This window comes from Bos taurus, chromosome 4 (genome assembly GCF_002263795.3).
Source record: "Bos taurus isolate L1 Dominette 01449 registration number 42190680 breed Hereford chromosome 4, ARS-UCD2.0, whole genome shotgun sequence".
Taxonomy (NCBI): domain Eukaryota; kingdom Metazoa; phylum Chordata; class Mammalia; order Artiodactyla; family Bovidae; genus Bos; species Bos taurus.
Window position 1 is genome coordinate 105,291,751 of NC_037331.1, and position 24,539 is coordinate 105,316,289.

The following is a 24,539-nucleotide window of genomic DNA, read 5'->3' on the forward strand; positions in this document are numbered from 1 at the left end:
CACTTTGCAATTATGTGTTTCCTGTGGATACAATTAATAATACTACTAATGGTAATCTTTCAATGATATTTGAGTTGTCACCCTATTTCTTATTCAGAAACTTTGTCATATTTGATAACAAACACACTTGGTAGTTATCTACTTACTACTTATATCTTTTTCCAAATTCCAGTTTATCAAAAAGTGTTTAATGGAGCAAGTTTTACAGTATATTAGCAAGTATATATCAGATCATTATTAGTCTCCAACCTCAGAATTACTCTGTGTCCACACAACATTAATTAAGGGCCATTGTACTGGGAAGGGCAGTGAGCTGCAAAAGCCTGAATATAGACTTAAGTTGTCTTGAACCAATAGTGTAGCCATTGGGCAGCAGCATGTTAGGTGAGCCAGGGTATTAACTTCTGGTCTTGGCTGTACTTCTGAAAAACTCTGCCACTTGGTCACTAAGTCACATTTCCCTTGCAGACTGTTAAGACCTTATCAGTGACATGAGACAATGTGGACACTGAAATTTATTCATTAACAGATGACTACTGAGCAAGTGCCAGGAGTGCTACTAAACGCTGTAGTTAACAAGACTTTAAAATAGTGCCTCTGAGGCCCTGACAGATGTTCTGTGAACTTCACTGTACTATAATTTAGGGGACTTGAGATTCTAGATCATAAGAATTGTAGACATGGCATGTTCTTTGCTGTCAGACTTCACTATGGGATAGAAAGAAGTGGTCAGGTTAACTTTCTAAACCAAACTTAAAGTGCATATTACGATATTATCTATAATTAAGGCACAATAACCTCAGGTATGCAGATGACACCATCCTTATGGCAGAAAGTGAAGAGGAACTAAAAAGCCTCTTGACGAAAGTGAAAGTGGAGAGTAAAAAAGTTGGCTTAAAGCTCAACATTCAGAAAATGAAGATCATGGTATCCAGTCCCATCACTTCATGGGAAATAGATGGGGAAACAGTGCAAACAGTGTCAGACTTTATTTTTGGGGGGTTCCAAAATCACTACAGATAGTGACTGCAGCCATGAAATTAAAAGACACTTACTCCTTGGAAGGAAAGTTATGACCAACCTAGATAGCATATTGAAAAGCAGAGACTATACTTTGCCAACAAAGGTCCTATCTAGTCAAGGCTATGGTTTTTCCAGTGGTCATGTATGGATGTGAGAGTTGTACTGTGAAGAAAGCTGAGTGCCAAAGAATTGATGCTTTTGAACTGTGGTGTTGGAGAAGACTTTTGAGAGTCCCTTGGACTGCAAGGAGATCCAACCAGTCCATTCTGAAGGAGATCAGCTCTGGGATTTCTTTGGAAGAATGATGTAAAGCTGAAACTCCAGTACTTTGGCCACCTCATGCCAAGAGTTGACTCATTGGAAAAGACTGATGCTGGGAGGGATTGGGGGCAGGAGGAGAAGGGGAAAACAGAGGATGAGATGGCTGGATGGCATCACTGACTCGATGGATGTGAGTCTGAGTGAACTCCGGGAGTTGGTGATGGACAGGGAGGCCTGGCGTGCTGCGATTCATGGGGTTGAAGAGAGTCGGACATGACTGAGCGACTGAAATGGACTGAACTGAAGGCACTTTAATAAATTGAGATTAATTTCACTAACTTGTAAAATTTGCTGAACATAAAATTGTTCAGGTAATGTCTGACTAAGTAGAAGGTGATCTGGAAGTCTTTTGTTAAGTATTTTTCAACTTGTAAAATTGCTGCCAGTATTTGAGAATGGGATACCTTTCCTCACTCTTATTGCCTTTGTGTAAAAACTTTCTGGTTCTACATTTATTCACAACATCAAGCTTTCCTGGCATTTTAGAAAAGTCTTTATTATTCATAACAACAGAGGGCAGGAGAGATACAGAAACTGAATAGTTAAAAATATATTTATATCTGGATTTGGGATCTAGTTCATTTGAATGAATGCATCCAGTGTTTTCAGATTCCCTGTAGGTCAGTGATAAAACTGTTCTGAGAAGAGCTAGGCAGCTATGAGCCCTGCTGCTTCATACCTGCTCCACATTCCCTCCATGTTGGACCAAAAAAACCAGACTTAAATTGTTTAGGTACCCTATTTTCTTTCTTAGCATGGTCTCTGTATTTATTCACTGCTGCCAAATGAACTACTCCAAATGCAGAACAGCGATCGCTTTGTAACATCTCCCATTTTTATGGGTCAGAGATTTGGGAAGGGTTTGGCTGGATGGTTCTTCTGTTCTGTGTGGTGTGGACTGGGATGGCTACACCAGAACACTTGCAGGCCGATGGGCTCTGGAGGGTCCAGGATGGCTTCACTCATGTCTGGCACCTTGGTGAAGATGGTTCTGAGGTTCACCTCACCTGGGCCCCACCACCTTTCCATATGGTCTCAGAGTCCTTCTCTCTCTGTCAGTAATCTCTCTAGCAGGGTAGTTCAACTTCTTACACAGCAGCTTGGGGCTGCAGGAGATGGAGATAAAGCTACCAAGCCTCTAAAGGCAAGATGAGACCTGGTGCCTATGTAGCATCATTTTTTTTACACTCTGTTGCTCGAATCAGTCAGAGGCCAGCCCAGATTCAGTCAATGGTAGACCTCATCTCCTGATGGTGCATGTGTCAGAGACATGCAGCCATTTTATCCATTCTAATTTTGATCAGAGCAGGTATTGGTAAACATAAAGCATGTGGAGAGCCACTGGACAGTATAGTAAGAACAGGATGGAGGGATGGAGGGTTAGAGGAACCAGTACCTGATACAGGATGGTTGGCAGGGCTGAATGAGCAAGGCCCACTGTGGATCCTTTCCCTCCAGCAGCAGGAGATGGCTAATTCTGACTCACTCATGCTGACTCTCATCGCACCTGGGATGTTTCCTTCTCGCCTGTTTTCGTTTGTCCTTGCAACCTTGCTTTCTATCTTTTATAAATGCTACAGTTGCTGAGGTCCTGATTTTTCAATTTAATCTTAGATCTGCTGCTTCCTAATGACCTAATGATCAACACATTCCAAGGCATATGTAGTCTTATCTTATTTTCAACTCATTCTGATTTGTACACATTTCTTGCTCACCTTATTCTAGATTCTCTTCCTTGTTTTTATTATACATGTTGCAAATGTCTTCTGCTGTAATGAGGTAGTGTTAACCTATTTTATGCTGTCTTAATGATCAGATGTTTTATATTTTAGTGTAATCAAGCTCAATCTCAAGGAACAATTCTAGGAACACTAAAAGCAAAAAAGGAAAAAAATTTATAACTTTAAAAGAAAACAGAAGATCTAATATAATAATTAACTTATTTAGTATAAATTTATTTCTACAAATTTTCTTGGATTTTAATTACACAATATTATGTCAGAAAATAATGACGTCTTAGCTTCATCCTTTTTGTTTTACAGTTTTAAAAAAATTAATTAATTTATATTTCTTTTTAAAACATATATATTTTTAATTTAAATTTATTTATTTTAATTAGAGGCTAATTACTTTACAATATTGTATTGGTTTTGCCATACATCAACATGAATCCACCACAGGTGTACACGTGTAAAACATTTATTTTTAATTGAAGGATAATTGCTTGACAATATTGTGTTGGTTTCTGCCATACATCAACACGAATAAACCATAGATATAGATATGTCCTCTCCCTTTTGAACCTCCCTCCCACTTCCCACCCCATCCCACCCCTCTCTGTTGTCACAAAGCCCCAGTTTGAATTCCCTGAGTCATACAGCAAATTTTATTTTCTTATTAGTCTTGTAGTGTTAGGACCTCCTATACATATTTAATTATAATAAGTCATAGATATGGGTCATCTACCTTTTTTTCTGATTTTAAAGGGAATGTTTCTAACATTTCACATTTAGTGAGATGCTTATTATAAGTTTTAGGTAGATACCCATTATCCAACTAAGAAATTTACTTTTATTCTCAGTTTGCCAAGAATTTTATCTTGAATAGCTGATCAATTTAAAGGGTTGTATTGTGCACTTCCTTTAATAAGTTATGACAAATTATACAGTGGGTTTCCTACTGCTGCTGCTGCTGCTAAGTCGCTTCAGTCGTGTCCGACTCTGTGTGACCCCATAGACAGCAGCCCACCAGGCTCCGCCATCCCTGGGATTCTCCAGGCAAGAACCCTGGAGTGGGTTGCCATTTCCTTCTCCAGTGCATGAAAGTGAAAAGTGAAAGTGAAGTCATTCAGTCATGTCCGACTCTTCGTGACCCCATGGACAGCAGCCCACCAGGCTCCTCCGTCCATGGGATTTTCCAGGCAAGAGTACTGGAGTGGGGTGCCAGTGGGTTACCTAATATTAAACAATTCTTGTGTTTCTGGGAGAAACACCACCTGCTCTTTATTTAATATGTGGCTGATTTATTTTGTTAAAGCTATGTGCTATTTTAGGTTTTTACATTCATGGATAAGACTAGATTCTAGGTTTCCTTTTTCTTTCAAGTTTGACTATGATGCTAAATACTTGCTTTTTTGTTTCTTTTCCTCTCTCTAAATGTTAAGAAGGATTGAAGGGTGGAGGAGAAAGGCTCAGGTGGAGCAGAGCTCAACAAACAGTGTCTTCAGCGTCTGGTTTCTCACCATCTCTGAGTTCAACCCAGTGTCTCCCTCTGTCTTAGTGTAGGAGCCTGTATGTATCTATTAAGCAAAAAGCAAAGTAGCTTTACTTTTTTGTCTACTTTATCTATCAATTACTGAGGGAGTTCTTTAAAACTAGTCCATGATATAATTAATATCTTTTTCGGGTTTACGTTTTGATTCTTTAAATTTTTTTTCCTGAGTCTTTATTATCAGGTGCATATCAGATTTGAGATGTCATATCTTCCTGGTGAGCTTTCATCTTCATATACTGACTCTGTGTCTCCCTAATAATGAATATTTACTTAAAGTCTACTTGTCAGCTATTACTATAGTTGTTCTAGTCTTTGGTTCAGAGAAGGCAATGGCACCCCACTCCAGTACTCTTGCCTGGAAAATCCCATGGATGGAGGACCCTGGTAGGCTGCCGTCCATGGGGTCTCGAAGAGTCAGACACAACTGAGCGACTTCACTTTCACTTTTCACTTTCACGCATTGGAGAAGGAAATGGCAACCCACTCCAGTGTTCTTGCCTGGAGAATCCCAGGGACGGGGGAGCCTGGTGGGCTGCTGTCTATGGGGTCACACAGAGTCGGACACGACTGAAGTGACTTAGCAGCAGTCTTTGGTTAGTATTCTTCTCACATAGCTGTTTCCCCCATTTTCTGTGCTTTTTTAAGCTTAAATTTTGGGTGTGCTGTCTATAAGCAACTTCAGCTGAATGTATTTCTGTAAATGTAATCAGATCATCTTTGTTTTCTAAATTAATTAAGCCATATAGTAATTGACCTGAAAAACTACAGTCTCATTTCGTGTTTTCCACTTGTTCTTTTTTTCATGTACTGCTCCCCACTCACCTTCACTCCTGTATACATGTTTTCTTTCCTTATTTTTTGCATTAAGAATTTTTTCCCCTTAGCACTGTATTGAAAATGCTACACCCTATATTATTTTGGCAGCTTCTCTTAAATTTTAATCCTTAGGTTTGACTTCAAGGGGTGTTTTGTGTCTTGGGTTTAGGTGTGATTCTTTTTCTGTGCCTTTGATCCTGTTCATGTTGTGTTTTTCATAGCTTTTCTCTGCAACCCACTTCCGATATTTCGCATACTCTTTACTCTCTTGTCTGTGTCCCTGGGCTCTGCTTCTTCCCACACTGCTTCTCATCACTGCTTAGCTCAGCTGCAGGGCCTGGGGTTTCCAGGCAGCCAGAACTTCTCCTGCTGCCTGGGCCACTCTTTGATCTTTGCCCTTTCCAGTTCAATGAAGAGATTATTAAGCTCTGGGGAGCATCCTGAAACCATTCTACTTAACACTCTTTTCAACACCTTTCTCTTTTCCTGTTATACTGAAGTTTCATCTGAATGGGTTTTGAAAAGAAAAAACAAAACCTGCGGACTAGTTGAGTTCACAATGAAGCCTGATTCCATAGCAATAGAAGCCATAGAAGAACACCATTTTTTGATCTTTAATATCAGTTATTAATAAAAAAATTAGCATTTGATTAAATCTAATTGTTTATATAGCTAAGCAGTTTTTATGTGTCTTACATTCATAAAGCATTCCCATATCCCCCTGAAAGTATGTTCAGCAGATACTTAACCCAGACTATGGAAACAAAGAAACAGACAAGAGAACTAAATTTTGATCCTTGCCTTCTCAGTAGCTAACTTAGTGAGCTTTGGCAAATCACTTCACCCCTGTGAACTTTGAATTCTGTGGCCTGAGGTTCTTCATCTGTAAAATGTAGCAGGGTGTGCTCGTTATCTGTTGCTGTGGAAGAAATTATCTCCAAAATGATGGCTTGGCACAGCAAACATTATTTCCTCACAGTTTCTATGGTCAGAAATCTGGCCTCTGTGTATCTGGGTGCTCTTGGCCAACAGGCTTCTGACAGACTGTGGTCAAGGTGTCTGCTGGGATGGAGGGATGATCCTTTTCAAGGGAGAGTGTTGTGATTACTGTAATTATTAGCAGAATTCAGCCGCTCAAGGATGGTTTGGCTGAGGGCCTGAGTTCCTTGCTGGGTGTGGGCCACAGACCTCTCTCGGTTCCTCACCATGTGGGTCACTCTGCAGTCCAGCACCTCACTTCTCCCAGAGTGAGGGCTCCAACAGAACAAGGGAAAGACAGGGAGTAAGACAGGAGACATTCTGTAATCTGATCTTGGAAGCTACAACCTATTATTTTTGCTATAATATTTCAAGAGGAGCACTTTCTTTGCATTTTGTTGTATTTAATTTGACTGCTTCTTCCAGATTAGTTGATATGAGAAAGCAATTGTCTTCATTTTAGTTATCCATGTGCGTGCAGGCTGAGTCGCTTCAGTCATGTCCTATCTTTGTGACCCTATGGACTGTAGCCTGCCAGGCTCCTCTGTTCGTGGGATTTTCCAGGCAAGAATACTGGAGTGTGTTGCCATTTCCTTCTCCAGGGGATCTTCCCCACCCAGGGATCAAAGTCACATCTCTCATGTTTCTTCTGTTGGCAGGAGGGCTCTTTACCACTAGTGCCACCTGGGTAGCCTGTAGTATCCATGTGATTGAGTCTTAATTTAGTTAAAGGCATGCAACTTTTTAAAATAAGAATTAGAATCTATTTGGGTTTCATGGAACAGTTGCTTTCTGCCTTGGGATGAACTGAGAGACTATATATAAAAATGTGTATATATATTTATGAATATACATAATATATATGCATATATGTCACCTATACTAAATACACAGATATATAATATACACATTTAAAAGTCAAAGCAAATTTACTTTGATTTCAAAGCTTCTGAATAAAGTTAATTGCAAAGTCCTTTTTTAAAAAGCCAAAACCAAAATTAATGAAGCTGTTATTTGTTATTTGTTATTTTGGCTTCCTGGTGATATAACTATACTGTAGTTTAGAATCATTAAATAAATTTATCAGGTTTATTCTGATGAGAGGTATAGAATGCACTGCAATCATATAGTGTTATAGGATAACAATAACAAAGAAAGATGTTAGCCAGAAAAATGAGTTTTGAGGGCAAACACTGCTTTGACTGGGCTGTGGCACGATTCCTCTGACTATCAGGTTACTTATTTGTAAAACAAGGTTCATGAGACCACAAGCTCCAATCACATTTATCAATGAATGGAGTTACTCTGTCTGATGTCTTATTTCAGGCTACCTGTGACCAGCGTGGCTGTTGCTGGAGTCCTCAGGGAACCATAAGTATGCCCTGGTGCTACTATTCTAAAAGTCATGGCTATCAAGTAGGGGGCGACCTCGTGAACACAAATGCAGGTAAGCCGAACTGTGCCCTGAAGAAGGAACTACAGGTCCTCTGGAGGGTGGCTCTATACACTGCAGGAGAGAGCTGTAGCAGTAGGCAGGGTGTTGCTCTGTGCAGCCACAGGGCCTGTGATAGGATGGGCACTGCCCTTAAGCATGGACTGGAATCTATTTTGGCATCAAGGGAAAAGATCACTCTCTGTCTTAAGAGTTGGGAGACATGTCCTGTTCCTGTCTTTGTCCTTATGTGTGTGCGAGTGCACTCAGTTGGGTCCAACTCCTTGTGGCCCCTTGGATTGTAGCCCACCAGACTCCTCTGTCCATGGGATTTTTCAGGCAAGAATACTGGAGTGGGTTGCCATTTCCTTATGTAACCTTGTCCATCCCTTGTGATCTCTTTGTTCCCCAAGTTTCTAACTTTTAAAGAGAGAGTTTTGGACTCAGTCACCTCTGAGACTACCAACAGCTCTAATATAATGCAATTTTAGTGATATGGAAACAATTCCAATTTTATCAGCATTTTATTAAAGTTAGCTAGTTAGTGTCACTGTTCATGGACTAAACATCCCCCCTTCTTTTCTCCCATCATAAAATACAGGCATAATAATGAAGATTCTGGGGGTAACAGAAGTTGACCACTTGGGGGAGGCTCTTAGCATAAAGGAAGAGGCATGCTCTTCCTCCAGGGCCTCTTGGCCCGATGGACTTTTCTAAGAAGGTCTGGACTCTCATCTGGTGTGTCACCTAACTAAGGAGATGGCATTAGTGCCTACGATCACCTGTGATGTAACATGAAGACAACAGAGAGGGAATAATGGATATGAACGCATTGAGGACTGAGAGTGTAAAGGGTATAGGAGTGACTGGTGGGCTGATGGAAGGAGAAGGATGTTTCTGTTCAGATTTTGGAGAAGAGAGGCATAGCTTTTGAATAAGGTAATAGCAATACCTAGCTTCAGAATCTGGTCCAATGTGGTATGTGTGTATGATGAGGTCCACATCTGTGTCTCCTCTTCTGATGGGAAGTAAAGGCTTTTCGCCAACCTCTTTGACACAAAGCTTACTTGTATGTGGCTGTTGTTTGTGAATTTACACAGCTGGCTCTGAAAACTCTCTTCCTTTTCATGTTAGGATTCACAGCCCAGCTGAAAAGGTTGTCTTCACCTCTGTTTGGAAATGATGTCAACAATGTCCTTCTCACAGCAGAATACCAGACATCTAACCGTTTCCATTTTAAGGTTGTAGTTTATTTATATTTTTCATATTATTTTCTATTACAGTTTATTACAAGATATTGAATATAGTTTCCTGTGCTTTACAGTAGGACCTTGTTCTTAAATATTTATGCTATATATTATAGTTTTGTTATGTATCATATATATGTTAATATATGTTATGTATTATAGATTTCATTTGTTAATCCCCAGTTCCTAGTTTATCCCTCCTCAACCCCCTTTCCCATTTGGTAACCATAAGTTTGTTTTCTATGTCTTTGTGTCTTTTTCTTTTGTAAATACATTCATTTGTGTCATATTTTAGGTTCCACATATAAGTGGTATCACATGATACCTGCTTATTTAGAAAAAATTTTGAGAGGTTCTTGTTCCCTTCCTGAGGACTACAAAAGAGAAAAATTTGCTAGTAGAGTATTTTTCTCTACTGTCATGTTCTTACTTAGCACCTGTATGTTGAAGGTACCTATTGCCTTCCTTCAGTGTGATAAGTTCCCAGATATGTATTATAGGGTTCACTGGTGAGTTTTGGCTTTCATGAATTTTCCCTCGATACCCCATGTGAAATGTGGTAGGGAGGGGAAGAAAAGAATGATCACAGCTTTGAAAATTCTAGAGATAAGTCATGTCTGCAGACTTACAGTGTATGTTTCTACCTAAAAACTAACTTACGTCCAAGGGTTAAACATCTGAAATGGGTGATATAATTTCAGATTAGAATGTCATCTGCTGCCCAAATTCCAGTGCCAGGAGCATAGGTGTTGGGAAGCATGGTGTTGGTAGGCATGCTTCTGTTTTAGAGAAAGTAGAGATGTTTTCATTTTGACTTTTTTTTGCTAACCTCTCTGGACAGTTAACTGACCAAAACCAGAACAGATACGAAGTGCCCCATGAACATGTGCAACCCTTCACAGGAAATGCTGCCTCTTCCTTGACGTATAAAGTTGAGGTCTCCAAACAGCCATTTGGCATCAAAGTGATCAGAACGAGCAACAATCGTGTTCTGTAAGTTTTGGAAACTTACCTAGAGAGCTGAGTCTGAAGATTATGGAGGAGGGAGGTTTGTAAACATGAAAAAGAATGACTTTCTATAATATTCTAGAAGGCTGTAAGCTCATTGATGGTGAATAGACTCTCCACCTTCAAATGCATATTTTTCACTGCCTTTCTGCCTCTTTCTTTCTTCCTACTCCACTATTTCTCTTTCTCCCCCTCCCTTCTCCTCTTCCTCCTCTGTTATTACTAAGCATTTATTAAAGGCCAGGCACTGGGCTGTGTCCTTTTTCTTTTTCTTCCTTCCATTAGGTCATTTTTCCTCTTTATTGTCCCTTTTTTTCCTTCCATCTTTCTAACACCTATGCACCAGTAGCTGTCTGTGGAGCAGCTACTATAATGTAAGAGTAATCTGATCACATAATAGAGTATTAGGGGGACAAATCTAAGAAATGTGCCAAACGATACCTGATCTCTTTCTTGTTATCCATTGGAAAATATCACAGGAGGGCAAATGGAGCCAATTAAACAGGGAGCATTGAGTCTTTGAAGGCTTCCCAGGTGGCATTAGTGGTAAATAATCCAATGCAGGAGATCCAATCCAGTCTCCAATGCAGGAGATCCCTGGGTCCCATCCCTGGGTTGGGAAGATCTCCTAGGGAAGGAAATGGCACCCCACTCCAGTATTCTTGCTTGGACAATCCCATGGGCAGAGGAGCCTGGTGGATTACAGTCCATGGCGTCACAAAGAGGTGGACGCAGCAGAGTGACTGAGCACAGCCCAGCACAGCACACTGAGTCTTTGAGCCATAAGAACAATTTTCTAAGCAGCTGCATTCTCTCCACACTACTTGCCCACGTGTCCCATGTTTTCTACCTTTGTCCAGGTTTGACTCCAGCATCGGGCCCCTGCTGTTTGCTCACCAGTTCCTGCAGCTCTCCATCCGACTGCCTAGTGCCAACGTGTATGGGCTGGGAGAACACGTGCACCAGCAGTACCGGCATGACATGAACTGGAAGACCTGGCCCATATTTGCCAGGGACACAACCCCCAATGGGGTAAGCTTTCAGATGGGTCCCCCTTCACTAAATATCGTAGCCTCTTCATGAAGGTCACTCCTAGCAGTACAGTTTGGTTCAGTCGCTCAGTTGTGTCTGTCTCTTTGCAACTCCATAGACTGCATCACACCAGGCTTCCCTGTCCATCACCAACTCCCGGAGCTTGCGCAAACTCATTTCCATTGAGTCAGTGATGCCATCCAACCATCTCATCCTGTGTCGTCCCCTTCTCTTCCTGCCTTCAATCTTTTCCAGCACCAGGGTCTTTTCAAATGAGTCAGTTTTTCACTTCAGGTTCAGCATTAGTCCTTCCAATGAATATTCAGGTTTGATTTCCTTTAGGATGGACAGGTTGGATCTCCTTGCAGTCCAAGGGACTCTTGAGAGTCTTCTCCAACACCACAGTTCAAAAACATCAATTCTTTGGTGCTGAGCTTTCTTTATGGTCTAACTCTCACATCCATACATGACTACTGGAAAAACCATAGCTTTGATTAGATGGACCTTTGTCAGCAAAATAATGTCTCTGCTTTTTAACATGCTGTCTAGTTTGGTCTTAGCTTTTCTTCCAAGAAGCAAGCGTCTTTTAATTTCATGGTTGCAGTCACCATCTGCAGTAATTTTGGAGCCCCCCAAAATAAAATCTGTCACTGTTTCCATTGTTTCCCCATCTATTAGTCATGAAGAGATGTACATGCAGTACACTATAATGGTTAGGAACAAGCTGCTAGGGTGAGGCTACCGGGTCTGAATTCTGGCACTGCTACTCACCAGTAGCAGAAGAGGGCAACAGAGGATGAGATGGCTGGATGGCATAACCGATTCAATGGACATGAACTTGGGCAAACTCCAGTAGATGGTGAGGGACAGGAGGCCTGATGTGCTGCAGTCCATGGGGTCACAAAGAGTTAGACGTGATTTGGTGGCTGAACAATAACAACAGCACTCACCAGTTACGTGGTTCTGGGCAGGTTTCTCCTCTGTATCTTTAGTTCCCCATTCATAAAATGGGGGTAGTATACTTACTTTATAGGGTTGTGATGGTGATTAGATGAACAGATACATATAGAGTCTCTATAATAGTGTCTGCCACATAGTGCTCAATAAATACCAACTACTTTTATTTTATTTTCCTTTTGGACTAACTAGTTGTGGGAAAAACCAATATTGATTCTGCACAATATGTTGATTCTGATCACCACATTTTAGGTTGACCTTTACAAATCACCAACTTACCAGATTTGTCAGCAAAATAGGATAAAATATCAACTAAAATTCTGTATTAATCATTCGTTCCTTGAAGAATGTTTGGGGGCAGTGAGAGAATAGAATGAATAAAGTTTCACTGTTGTTATTATTTTTTTTCTGTTTTGTTTTTACTGCTAAAATTCAAACTAGAGCTATTTTCTAGACTCAGCAATACTACATTCAGGTTTTGTTCAGCAACTTTCCTGATTAAGCAGAACTAGTGACTGGATGAAAGGAAATTAGAGGAATAATTTATTAAATGACTTTTAAAAATACATTATCTCTATTTACCAAAAGAACTCCAAAAAATAATTTAATTACTCCATCTAACAGATAAAGAAACTGAGGTTTAGAGAAGCCAGATAAATAGCACAATGTTAAAAAAATAAATAAATAAAACCAAAAACCCAAACAAGAGCTTGCCTAGTAGCTCAGTGGTAAAGAATCTGCCTGCCAATGCAGGAGATGTGGATTGGATCCCTGAATCAGGAAGATCCCCTGGAGAAGGAAATGACTACCCACTCCAGTATTCTTGCCTGGGAAATCCCGTGGACAGAGGAACCCGGCGGGCTACAGTCCATGGGGTCGAAAAAGAATCAGACACGACTGAGCGACTAAACAACAAACACAACAACAAAAAATAGTTGTAAGGAACAGAGATAAGATCTAACCCCTGGCCCATGCTCCTTACCATACCACATCCTATCAGAAAAACAGGACAGGTGTTGATTCAGAGCAGGTCATCTGGGATATGGCTGCTGATGCTTGTTTAATAAGGAGCCTAGGATCCTTGCTGCTTCAAGTATGCAGCACAGGAAACACCACATGAGAAATTTGGGCTCTCAGCTCTCTCTTCTAACTACTAAATTAGAACCCACACTTAAATTAAGTCCCTTTGGAATTTTTATGCACACCAAATTTTGAGACATACTGGCCCAGAGCAGTGATTCTCAAACATGATTACATTTTGGAAACACCCTGGGAAATTCAACAAACTATAGCTGCCAGCTTCTGTCTCCAGCGGCTCTGTTTCAATTGAGGTGGAATGTGGCCCAGGTTGAGAACTACTGTTCCCAAGTCTAGAAGCCCAGCTCAAGTTCTAATGTTTACTCTTGTAAAGACTAGAAGACCAGATATCTTAAATAGATCTCCATCTAGTTGCAAATGAAATGGTGCCTGATTTGTATACGACAGAGGATGAGATGGTTGGATGGCATCACCGACTCAATGGACATGAGTTTGGGTAAACTCCAGGAGTTGATGATGGATAGGAAGGCCTGGCATGCTGCAGTCCATGGGGTCACAAAGAGTTGGACACGACTGAGCAACTGAACTGAACTGAACTGATTTATATTAGGACTTGATAGAGTTTTTGCAGGTGGGGTTAGGTCAAACCTCTTTGAGTCAAGGTCAAGCCTGTTTGAGGGGAGAGCTGCTTTTTTAAAAAAAATTATTGGAGTATAGTTGATTTACAATGTTGTGTTAGTTTCTGGTGTACAGAAAAGTGATTCAATTATGCATATACATATATTCATTCTTTTCTCATATAGATTATCACAAAATATTGAGTAGATTCCCTGTAGATCCTTTTTGGTCATCTATATTATAGATAGTAATGTGTGTATGTTTATCTCAAGCTTCTGATTTATCCCTCTCCACCCCGCCAAGTTTCCCCTTCGTGGCACCCCACTCCAGTACTCTTGCCTAGAAAATCCCATGGATGGAGGAGCCTGGTGGGCTGCAGTCCATGGGGTCGCTAAGAGTTGGGCAGGACTCAGCGACTCACTTTCACTTTTCACTTTCCTGCATTGGAGAACGCAATGGCAACCCACTCCAGTGTTCTTGCCTGGAGAATCCCAGGGATGGGGGAGCCTCGTGGGCTGCCATCTATGGGGTCGCACAGAGTCGGACACGACTGAAGCGACTTAGCAGCAGCAGCAACCATAAGTTTGTTTTTGATACCTATAAAGAAGAGCTGTTATGAACTACAGTTTCAAAACTTCTGTTCTCCTACATCTTAACACATCATAAGCTCTCACAGCCAACTCATTGTATAAGAAAATACTAATTCATTTGATTAACATCAACCAAATATAGACCTTGTATTAGAAATCTGTGTCTTCTTTGACCACAAGTTCTTTTGTCCATTTCTTGCATGATTAATACTGATTTCCTAAGCTATTTCTGGCCACGGGAGGCTTATTTGTAAAGTTTTTTTATTTTAAATTGTCTTTATGCAGGATGGAACTAACTTGTATGGTGCACAGACGTTCTTCCTATGCCTTGAAGATGCTAGTGGATTGTCCTTTGGAGTGTTTCTGCTGAACAGCAATGCCATGGGTAAAAGACTAAAGGAATATTCATGAAAAGACTACTCAAGAATGACTTTCAGTCCCTTTCTGACAGCATCATGATAAAGGAATGGTGCCCTTTAGGGTTTCATATGTTCTCTGATTGTATCATCCCTATTTCATTACTTGTTGACCCAAGGTGGCCATGAGTTGAGTGTCCTCTCCTAGCTTATGGTTTTCTTCAGTCTGTTTGTTCTGTTGGAAAATTTTCTATTTTTGAGTTAAAACAGCTAACCTTCCCTATAATCTATTCTGAGGCAGTTTCTACCAATTTATTTTTCTCCTTCCTCAGACATCCATCCAGTACAGGGGGTAATATCAGCTTTGGTAAAAAAAACAGGTAATTCTTCTATCGTGTGCATGCTCTGTGTCTGACTGTGACCCCATAACTGTAGCCCGCCAGGCTTATTCATCCATGGGATTTTCCAGGCAAGAATATTGGAGTGGGTTGCCATTACCTATTCCAGGGTATCTTCCCACCTCGTGGATCAAACCTGCATGTCTTGCATGTCCTGCATTGGCAGCTGAATTCTTTAACATTGAACCACCTGGGAAGTCCAATTGGTATAATACCTGAGCCTAACCAAGGAGATACAACTGAGCAGTGAATATTGCATTGAGACACCAAGGGTAGCAAGGTAAAGTGGGGTGAGTATTGAAGGCTGAATATTTTCAGACTGTTTAAGATCTCATGGTAATAGCATAGGATTCCAGAAAGTAGCTCACTCCCTTATCTCTGAAGGTTTTAGACCAGATCAATGATTCTTAACTATTTTTCTACTTGCACCATCACATACAATCCCAGGGAAATGATTCAGTCACTGTAGTGGAAGATCAATTGTGTCAGAATCCCAGAGTTGATGATCAGCATAGGATACTGATCCCCACCGATTTCTCAACTGAGACTCAGTGTACTAGATCAGGGCCACTCAAAGTGTGGTTCGTGGAAGGTTCACAGACTGTTTCAGGTCTACAGTAACATAAATATAGAAACTGAAAGTAAACACTGCTATAGCATCCAAGTGCATGCACGAACCTTTTTTCTAGTGTTTCATTTTTGTGTTATTTTACAAAAGCATCAGTTTGCAAAGAATCAGAAATTTGAAAAATTAGGCTCTGATTTTTGTTTTTTACCAGACTGAGAATAACTAGAGTGATACAAGATGATTCTAAGATACTTAATTGAATCTTAGATGATTCTAAGCTACCTGATAGTCAAAGAATAGACTGAGGTATTGCAAATGCAGTTTCCGGTGGCTGAAAGGAACCAGAAAACAAGTTGAGTAGACTTAGAGTATCTAGGATCCTGTGACCTTTCCCTCTAAGCCTGATCAGACGGATTTTTAAGAATTTATTCCTTTTTAATTGGAGGATAATTGCTTTACAATGTTGTGTTAGTTTCTGCCATACATCAACATGAATCAGCCATAGGTGTACATATGTCCCAACCCCCTTGAACCACTCTCCCACCGCCCACTCCATCCCTCCCCTCTAAGTAGCCACAGAGCACCAGGTTGAGCTCCCTGCATCGTACAGCAAATTCCCACTAGCTATCTATTTCACCTGTGGTAATGTATATAATTCAGTGCTACTCTATTCGTCCACCCTGTCCTCCCACTGTGTCTGTGAGTCTGTTCTGTCTGTCTGCATCTCCATTGCTCCGTTGCACACAGGTTCATCGGTACCATCTTTCTAGATTCCACATGTATGTGTTAATATATGATATTTGCTTTTCCTCTTTCTGACTTACTTCATTCTGTACAATAGGCTCTAGGTTCACCCACCTCATTAGAACTGACTCAAATACATTCCTTTTTATGGCTGGTAATATTCCAATGGAATATTGCTGAGATGGTTGGATGGAATCACCGATTCAATGGACATGAACTTGGGAAAACTCCAGGACATGGTGAGAGAGAGGGAAGCCTGGTGTGCTATCATCCATGGGGTCATGAAGAGTCGGACATGACTTGGTGACTGAACAACAACAGCAGCAGCAACAACAATTTGTACCACAACTTCTTTATCCATTCATCTGTCAGTCGACATCCAGGTTGTGTCCATGTACTACTGCACAATTGCACTCATCTCACATGCTAGTAAAGTAATGCTCAAAATTCTCCAAGCCAGGCTTCAGCAATACATGAACCGTGAACTTCCAGATGTTCAAGCTGGTTTTAGAAAATGCAGAGGAACCAGAGATCAAATTGCCAACATCCGCTGGATCATCAAAAAAGAAAGAGAGTTCCAGAAAAACATGTATTTCTGCTTTATTGACTATGCCAAAGCCTTTGACTGTGTGGATCACAATAAACTGTGGAAAATTCTGAAAGAGATGGGAATACCAGACCACCTGACCTTCCTCTTGAGAAATCTGTATGAAGGTCAAGAAGCAACAGTTAGAACTGGACATGGAACAACAGACTGGTTCCAAATAGGAAAAGGAGTACGTCAAGGCTGTATACTGTCACCCTGCTTATTTAACTTCTATGCAGAGTACATCATGAGAAACACTGGGCTGGAAGAAACACAGGCTGGAATTAAGATTGCCGGGAGAAATATCAATAACCTCAGATATGCAGATGACACCACTCTTATGGCAGAAAGTGAAGAGGAACTCAAAAGCCTCTTGATGAAAGTGAAAGAGGAGAGTGAAAAAGTTGGCTTAAAGTTCAACATTCAGAAAATGAAGATCATGGCATCCGGTCCCATCACTTCATGGGAAATAGATGGGGAAACAGTGGAAACAGTGTCAGACTTTATTTTTCTGGGCTCCAAAATCACTGCAGATGGTGACTGCAGCCATGAAATGAAAAGACGCTTACTCCTTGGAAGGAAAGTGATGACCAACCTAGATAGCATATTAAAAAGCAGAGACATTACTTTGCCAACAAAGGTCCGTCTAGTCAAGGCTATGGTTTTTCTTGTGGTCATGTATGGATGTGAGAGTGGGACTGTGAAGAAGGCTGAGCGCCGAAGAATTGATGCTTTTGAACTGTGGTATTGGAGAAGACTCTTGAGAGTCCCTTGGACTGCAAGGAGATCCAACCAGTCCATTCTGAAGGAGATCAGTCCTGGGTGTTCTTTGGAAAGAATGATGCTAAAGCTGAAACTCCAGTACTTGGGCCACTTCATGAGAAGAGTTGACTCATTGGAAAAGACTCTGATGCTGGGAGGGATTGGGGGCAGGAGGAAAAGGGGATGACAGAGGATGAGATGGCTGGATGGTATCACCAACTCGATGGGCATGAATCTGAGTGAACTCCGGGAGTTGGTGATGGACAGGGAGGCCTAGCATGCTGCAATTCATGGGGTCACAAAGAGTCAGACACGACTGAGTGACTGAACTGAACTGAGCATTGGGGTACACATGTCTTTTTCAGTTATGATTTCCTCAGGGCATATGCTCAGTAGTGGGATTGTTGGCTCATATGGTAGTTTTATTCCTAGATTTTTAAGGAATCTCCATACTATTCTCCATAGTGGCTGATCAATTTACATTCCCACCAACAGTGTAGGAGGGTTTCCTTTTCTCTACATCCTCTCCAGCATTTATTGTTTGTAGATTGATGGCCATTCCGACCAATGTGAGGTGATTGCTCATTGTAGTTTTGGTCTGCATCTCTCTGAAAATGAGTGACATTGAACATCTTTTCTTGTGTTTACTAGCCATCTGTATGTCTTCTTTGTAGGAATATCTTTTTAGGTCTTCTGCCCACTTTTTGACTGGGATTTTTGTTTTCCTGGTGTTGAGCTGCATGAGCTGCTTGTGTATTTTGGAAATTAACCTTTTGTTGGTTGTTTCATTTCCTATTATTTCTCCCATTCTGAGGGTTGTCTTTTCACCTTGTTTATAGTTTCCTTTGCTGTGCAAAAGCTTTTAAGTTCAATTAGCTCTCATTTGTTTATTTTTGTCTTTATTTCCATTACCCTAGGACATGGGTCATAGAGGATCTTGCTGTGATTTATGTCAAGGAGTCTACTGCCTATATTTTCTTCTAAGAGCTTTATAGTTTCTGGCCTTACATTTAAGTCTTTAATCCATTTTGAATTTATTTTTGTGTATCGTGTTACGAGGTATTCTAGTTTCATTATCCCTAATGCAAATCAAGGTGATGGGGAGACTTCATCTTTGAAAACTGCAATGGGGGCTTAGAGAGATTTTGAATTTATAATATCATCTCTGACATTGTTTTAGTTTGGCTCTTGCTCGATATGAGATCCGCGGAGGCTATGACCTCTGTGAGTGTAGCTGGGTTATATTTCTGTAGTTATGATGGGTAATGGGATTGGAAGAGCATGTTCTGTAGTTGTGAATGCCTGAGGAGAAAATTTTTTTCTCTGTCCTCTTAAGTTAGGTATTTGGGGGCCTGTGAATCAATCTGACAAAAGACAGGTTAGTAAGAGAAAGACCGAGTTTATTTACGTGTGTGACATACATATGCACAAGAGTGCTCAACAAGTAGCTCAAAGGGGTGGTTAGAATTTGGGTTAGAATTTACATACCATCCTATGGGTTTCCCTGTTGGCTCAGATGGTAAAGCATCTGCCTGCAATGCAGGAGACCTGGGTTCGGTCCCTGGGTTGGGAAGATCCCCTGGAAAAGGGAATGGCTACCCACTCTAGCATTCTTGCCTGAAGAATTCCATGGACACAGGAGCCTAGCAGCCTACAGTCCATGGAGTCGCAATGAGTCAGACATGACTGAGCAACTAACATTACCATCCTAAGGTAGAGGTAGAAAATTACTTAGGATGAAACAAATAACTCCCTGAAGGGATGAGAAGGCATTTAATGGGACAACAAATGACTTTCTGGAAAGATTAGAGAGTCCTTAGGAGAATAGTGCAGAGAAGGCAATGGCACCCCACTCCAGTACTCTTGCCTGGAAAATCCCATGGACAGGGGAGCCTGGTGGGCTGCAGTCCATAGCGTCGCTTAATAGTCAGAAACAACTGAGCAACTTCACTTTCACTTTTCACTTTCATGCACTGGAGAAGGAAATGGCAACCCACTCCAGTGTTCTTGCCTGGAGAATCCCAGGGACGGGGGAGCCTTGTGGGCTGCCGTCTATGGGGTTGCACAGAGTTGGACATGACTGAAGCGACTTAGCAACAGCAGCAGCAGGAGAATAGTGAGAGTTGGATATTCTTGTGGCCGTGTCTGTTTGGGTGTGCTGCCAATTTATTGTCTCAGAGAATATTAGTTTTGCTCTAGGGTAGGGGGTTTATGACAAGTAAGTTCTTTTCTTAGAAGTTTTTAATTTTAGAGATTTTGTTGATGTGGACATTTTTTAAAGTCTTTATTGGATTTGTTACAAACTATTTCTGTTTTATGTTTTGGTATTTTGGCTGTAAGGCACATGGTATCTTAGCTCCCTGATCAGGGGTCAAACTTACACCCCATGCATTGGAAGTCAAAGTCTTAACTTCTGGACCACCAGGGAAGTCTGACAGCAGAGTGCTTATGAGAGGCTCCGTGTTTAGGTTGACAAGGGATTTCAGAAACTCAAACATCTTCGACTTATAATGATTCTTATGCCACAGTGGCTTATTCTGAACCCCTTCACAAAACTGGTTTCTTTTTCATGAAATCCTGATACAACACTGAAAATACTCCAGTCACCAGTATGAAAATCTGCTAAAGAACAAATGCTTTGACCGCTCTCATGCTGTGAGGGTGGACTTTGACCATCAGAGTTTGTACCTTTTTATACAAAAATTAGGTATTAGAATCACTTCATTAGTGTTCAGATGATTGGGGATCTTCTGGTCTACAAATTAAAACTTTGTGATTATTACTCTAGAACAAATTCTAATGTTTATTTGCTTCATTTTTAATCTTCAAGAGGTTTTCCTCCAGCCCACCCCAGCTGTCACTTACCGCACCATTGGGGGCATTCTTGACTTCTACGTGTTCTTGGGGAATACTCCAGAGCAAGTTGTTCAAGAATATCTAGAGGTAAACTTATGATATCATCATTATGATTAAGGAAATCCTAAATAGCACAATGAAAATGAAATTTAATATAAGTGTGACTTATAAACATATGCTGTTAATATTATAAGTAGCTGCTACAAATGTGCTACTACAGTTTGACCCTGCTGCTAAGTTGCTGCTAAGTCGCTTTAGTCGTATCTGACTCTGTGCGACCCCATAGACAGCAGCCCATCAGGCTCTGCCATCCCTGGGATTCTCCAGGCAAGAACACTAGAGTGTGTTGCCATTTCCTTCTCCATTGCATGAAAGTGAAAAGTGAAAGTGAAGTCACTCAGTTGCGTCCAACTGGTAGCAACCCCATGGACTGAAGCCTACCAGGCTCCTCCATCCATGGGATTTTCTAGGCAAGAGTACTGGAGTGGCTTGCCATTGCCTTCTCCCACAATTTGACCCTACCCTCCATGATTTATAAAGGGATTGGAAAAATAGACTAGCATCTAACATTAATGAAATAGTGTGTTGGGAAGTGGGTATATTTTGTGCCCCCAAACTAATGCTCAGAATAAAATTTTTTAAAAACAGAGTATTTCCTAACTTTCATTTTACACCATTCTTTCAGCTCGTTGGACGGCCAGCCCTACCCTCATACTGGGCTCTTGGGTTTCATCTCAGTCGTTATGACTATGGAACCCTAGATAACATGAAAGAAGTCGTGGAGAGAAACCGTGCTGCGCAGCTGCCTTATGTAAGTAAGATTTCAAAAAATGCTCCAAAAGTAAAAGAACTGGGGAATAAGAACATCTGTTTATACTTTCTCCTCCTGAGTTTTTTTTTAATATATAACAAAAATATTTTTACATATTCAGAATGCCAGACTCTTGTCAGGCCAACCATTCCTTTAAAGCAACTGGTTCAGGAAATAGTACATAGAGACCATAATTATGGGGTTGGGATACAATCTGTTTCTTTCTCTATTTTTCTTACCACATGTTTTGATAGTAAAACATGCTTACTGTATTGATTACATTTCACATAATGAATTTTTTATTTGACTTCTCAAGACATTTATTTTCCTAGTTTAAGTTAGCGAAAGGATATAGTACATGCATGTAATAACATATTTTTATGTTTTAAATGACTGCACTTAAATGTGTCTATTATATAATGAGTAGTGAGGTTTTGCAAGAGATGTCAAGGGAAAAGCCCAAAGTTCTCTGGAATAATCCTCTTCTCTCCTCTACCCCATGCCCTTGGAGGCAGACATTTAGGTCCTAGAGCAGGAGTCAATTTCTTTCTGGGCTCCACTGTTTTTGTAAGAGTAAGGTTAGGAAAGAATAAATGTCAAAGAAGGCTCAAAGTAGAAGAGAAGCAACAAAACAGAATGTGGGTAGTCAAATGAGGGAGAGGAGGTGGGAGACACAGCCCCTTCCCTTCTTTATTGCAGATGACATAGCATTTAGGTAATGGATATGTTTTGACAGCCTTAGTGATTTTTCTTGTGATTGTTGTGGTTTGTCTGTTAGATTGGACTTTAATGATAGAGGGCCAGACAACAAGGTAGAGTGATGCAGCTAATGTGATTCCAGGGATGGGCCCATAAATTGTGGACCTTGTGTATCCTTTCAGGATGTTCAGCATGCTGATATTGATTACATGGACGCAAGAAAGGACTTCACTTATGATCCAGTAGCTTTCAAGGGCTTCCCTGAGTTTGTTAAAGAATTACACAATAATGGACAGAAACTGGTCATCATTGTGGTATGGGCAGTACTCTTATACCCCCACATCAGGTCCTTGCTCTTTTTTGTCACTGAAGCCCCCTCTCCCCACCTCATCCCCAATTTCCAATCTCCTTTCAGTGCCTCTGGATTAAAGCTAGGTTCCTTACTGTATTTTTCTCCTTCTTAGGATCCTGCCATCTCCAACAACTCTTCCCTAAGTAATCCCTATGGCCCGTATGACCGGGGTTCAGATATGAAGATATGGGTGAATACTTCAGACGGGGTGACTCCACTCATTGGGGAGGTAACTTAATGGGGAAGCTAGGAGCTGGTAGGGGGGGCTGTGGCTGTGTTATATGTGTGTGAGTGTGTGTATGTATAATTGTTTTGTTTTACATTTTCAGTTGTCATATTTGCTGGGGATCGACTTGCCCTTGTGGTTTTATCTCCAAATACCTACCAGCCATCTGAGCTCTTACATTCCCTTCATAGCAAAGTCCCTTTGAACAATAGACGTAGATACTGAATATTTCCTTCTTCACTCCCCATTTGCTCTTTAGCTGACCTCAGTCTGCTTTTTCCCCCCATCCCTCCTCTGACAAATGGAACCAGTTATTTTCAAATTGGGAAATCCAGTGGAACTTTTTAATTCCTTTTTTTACTCAATTTTCTGTTATCTGACAAGTTTGATGTTCATTCTCAAATTTCTATTTGTTCTTGTCTTCCATCAAAGTGTTATCTGCTGCTTCACTTCTAATATCTCTGCTGACCTGAGTGCATAGTGTCTGACAGGAAGTGGATAGGAAGACAATAGAGAAGAGTGATTGATGGTTGGAACATACAACTTGTGATGCATCAGTTGAAATTACACAGTGCTCTTCCTCATTTGCTTCCCCTGTGCTCAGTCAGTAAAGAATCCATCTGCAATGCAGGAGACCTGGATTTGATCCCTGGGTCAGGAAAACCCCCTGGAGAATAACTGGCAACCCATTCCAGTATTCTTGTCTGGGAAATCCCATGGACAGAGGAGCCTGGCGGGCTACAGTCCATGGGATCACAAGGGTCGGACCGGACTTGGTGACTAAACCACCACCATTCTCTCATTTATCATTCCTGGGATTGGGAGTTGAACGTTAACAATGATTTAATCTTTTTTTTTTTTTAATAACTTCTTTTCTTCAAGTGTTAACTTGAAGACAACTCCTATTTATCCTAAGTTGACAACTCCTATTTATCCTAAGTATTTGAAGTGCTTCACATCCTTAACTGAAAATGACCTATGTCTGGGCAGCTCTGTTGCCATAATCATATTAGGAATTTCTTTGTAAAGTACTCTACTCTATTTTATTCTGTGTTCATTTAACTTTCTCTGATTAATTATTTTCTTTTCTTTCTGCAGGTCTGGCCTGGAAAAACTGTGTTTCCTGATTACACCAACCCTAAGTGTACTGCTTGGTGGACAAATGAATTTGAGCTTTTCCACAGTCAAGTAGAGTTTGATGGAATCTGGATTGTGAGTTCTTAACATTTTTTTCTCTTTCCCTAAAATTAATTTTTATTGAAGTATAGTTGCTTTACAGTGTTGTGTTAGTTGCTATTGTACAGCAAAGTGAATCAGCTTTATGTATACATACATCCCTTCATTTTTGTATTTCCTCCCCATTTAGGTCATCATAGAGCTCTGAGTAAATATCCCTGAGCTATACAGTAGGTTCTCAATTATTATCTAGAGTTCTTAACATTCTGTTGAGTAGGCAGCTAACATTCAGACTGTGTATCTCTATGTCACTGAATCATGGAGCACAGGGTCAAGAGGAGAGGAAAGCAAGAGTGGCAGTAATTCTAAGTATTCCCTCTCTTACTGTTCAAATAATCTTACCAAGACAGGTAGCTTAGACTCAAAATCAGATTGTTAGAACTGGAAGTAAACTCAGTTTTACTTCAGGAATCAGTTCTATCCAAGTCTGTGTGTGTTCAGTGGCTCAGATGCGTCTGACTCTGTGCAACCGTATGGACTGTAGTCCACCAGGTTTCTCTGTCCATGGGATTCTCCAGGCAAGAATATTGGAGTAGATCACCATGCCCTCCTCCAGGGGATCTTTCTGACCCAGGGACTGAACCTGGGTCTCCTGCATTGCAAGCAGATTCT

General features: G+C 40.8%; 1 protein-coding gene across 4 annotated transcripts in view; it reads left to right on the forward strand.

Annotated features, from left to right (window-relative positions):
• MGAM (maltase-glucoamylase) overlaps nt 1-24,539 on the forward strand; it is a 96,535-nt gene that overhangs the window by 18,133 nt on the left and 53,863 nt on the right. For all 4 annotated transcript variants that reach the window (XM_059885968.1, XM_059885967.1, XM_024991199.2 and 1 more), the window contains 10 exons: nt 7,738-7,858; nt 8,978-9,084; nt 9,932-10,083; nt 10,959-11,130; nt 14,619-14,718; nt 20,578-20,690; nt 21,289-21,414; nt 22,296-22,427; nt 22,578-22,694; nt 23,790-23,903. In XM_059885968.1, coding sequence (XP_059741951.1) covers nt 7,738-7,858; nt 8,978-9,084; nt 9,932-10,083; nt 10,959-11,130; nt 14,619-14,718; nt 20,578-20,690; nt 21,289-21,414; nt 22,296-22,427; nt 22,578-22,694; nt 23,790-23,903 — 1,254 coding nt within the window. The remainder of the gene's footprint in view (nt 1-7,737; nt 7,859-8,977; nt 9,085-9,931; nt 10,084-10,958; nt 11,131-14,618; nt 14,719-20,577; nt 20,691-21,288; nt 21,415-22,295; nt 22,428-22,577; nt 22,695-23,789; nt 23,904-24,539) is intronic.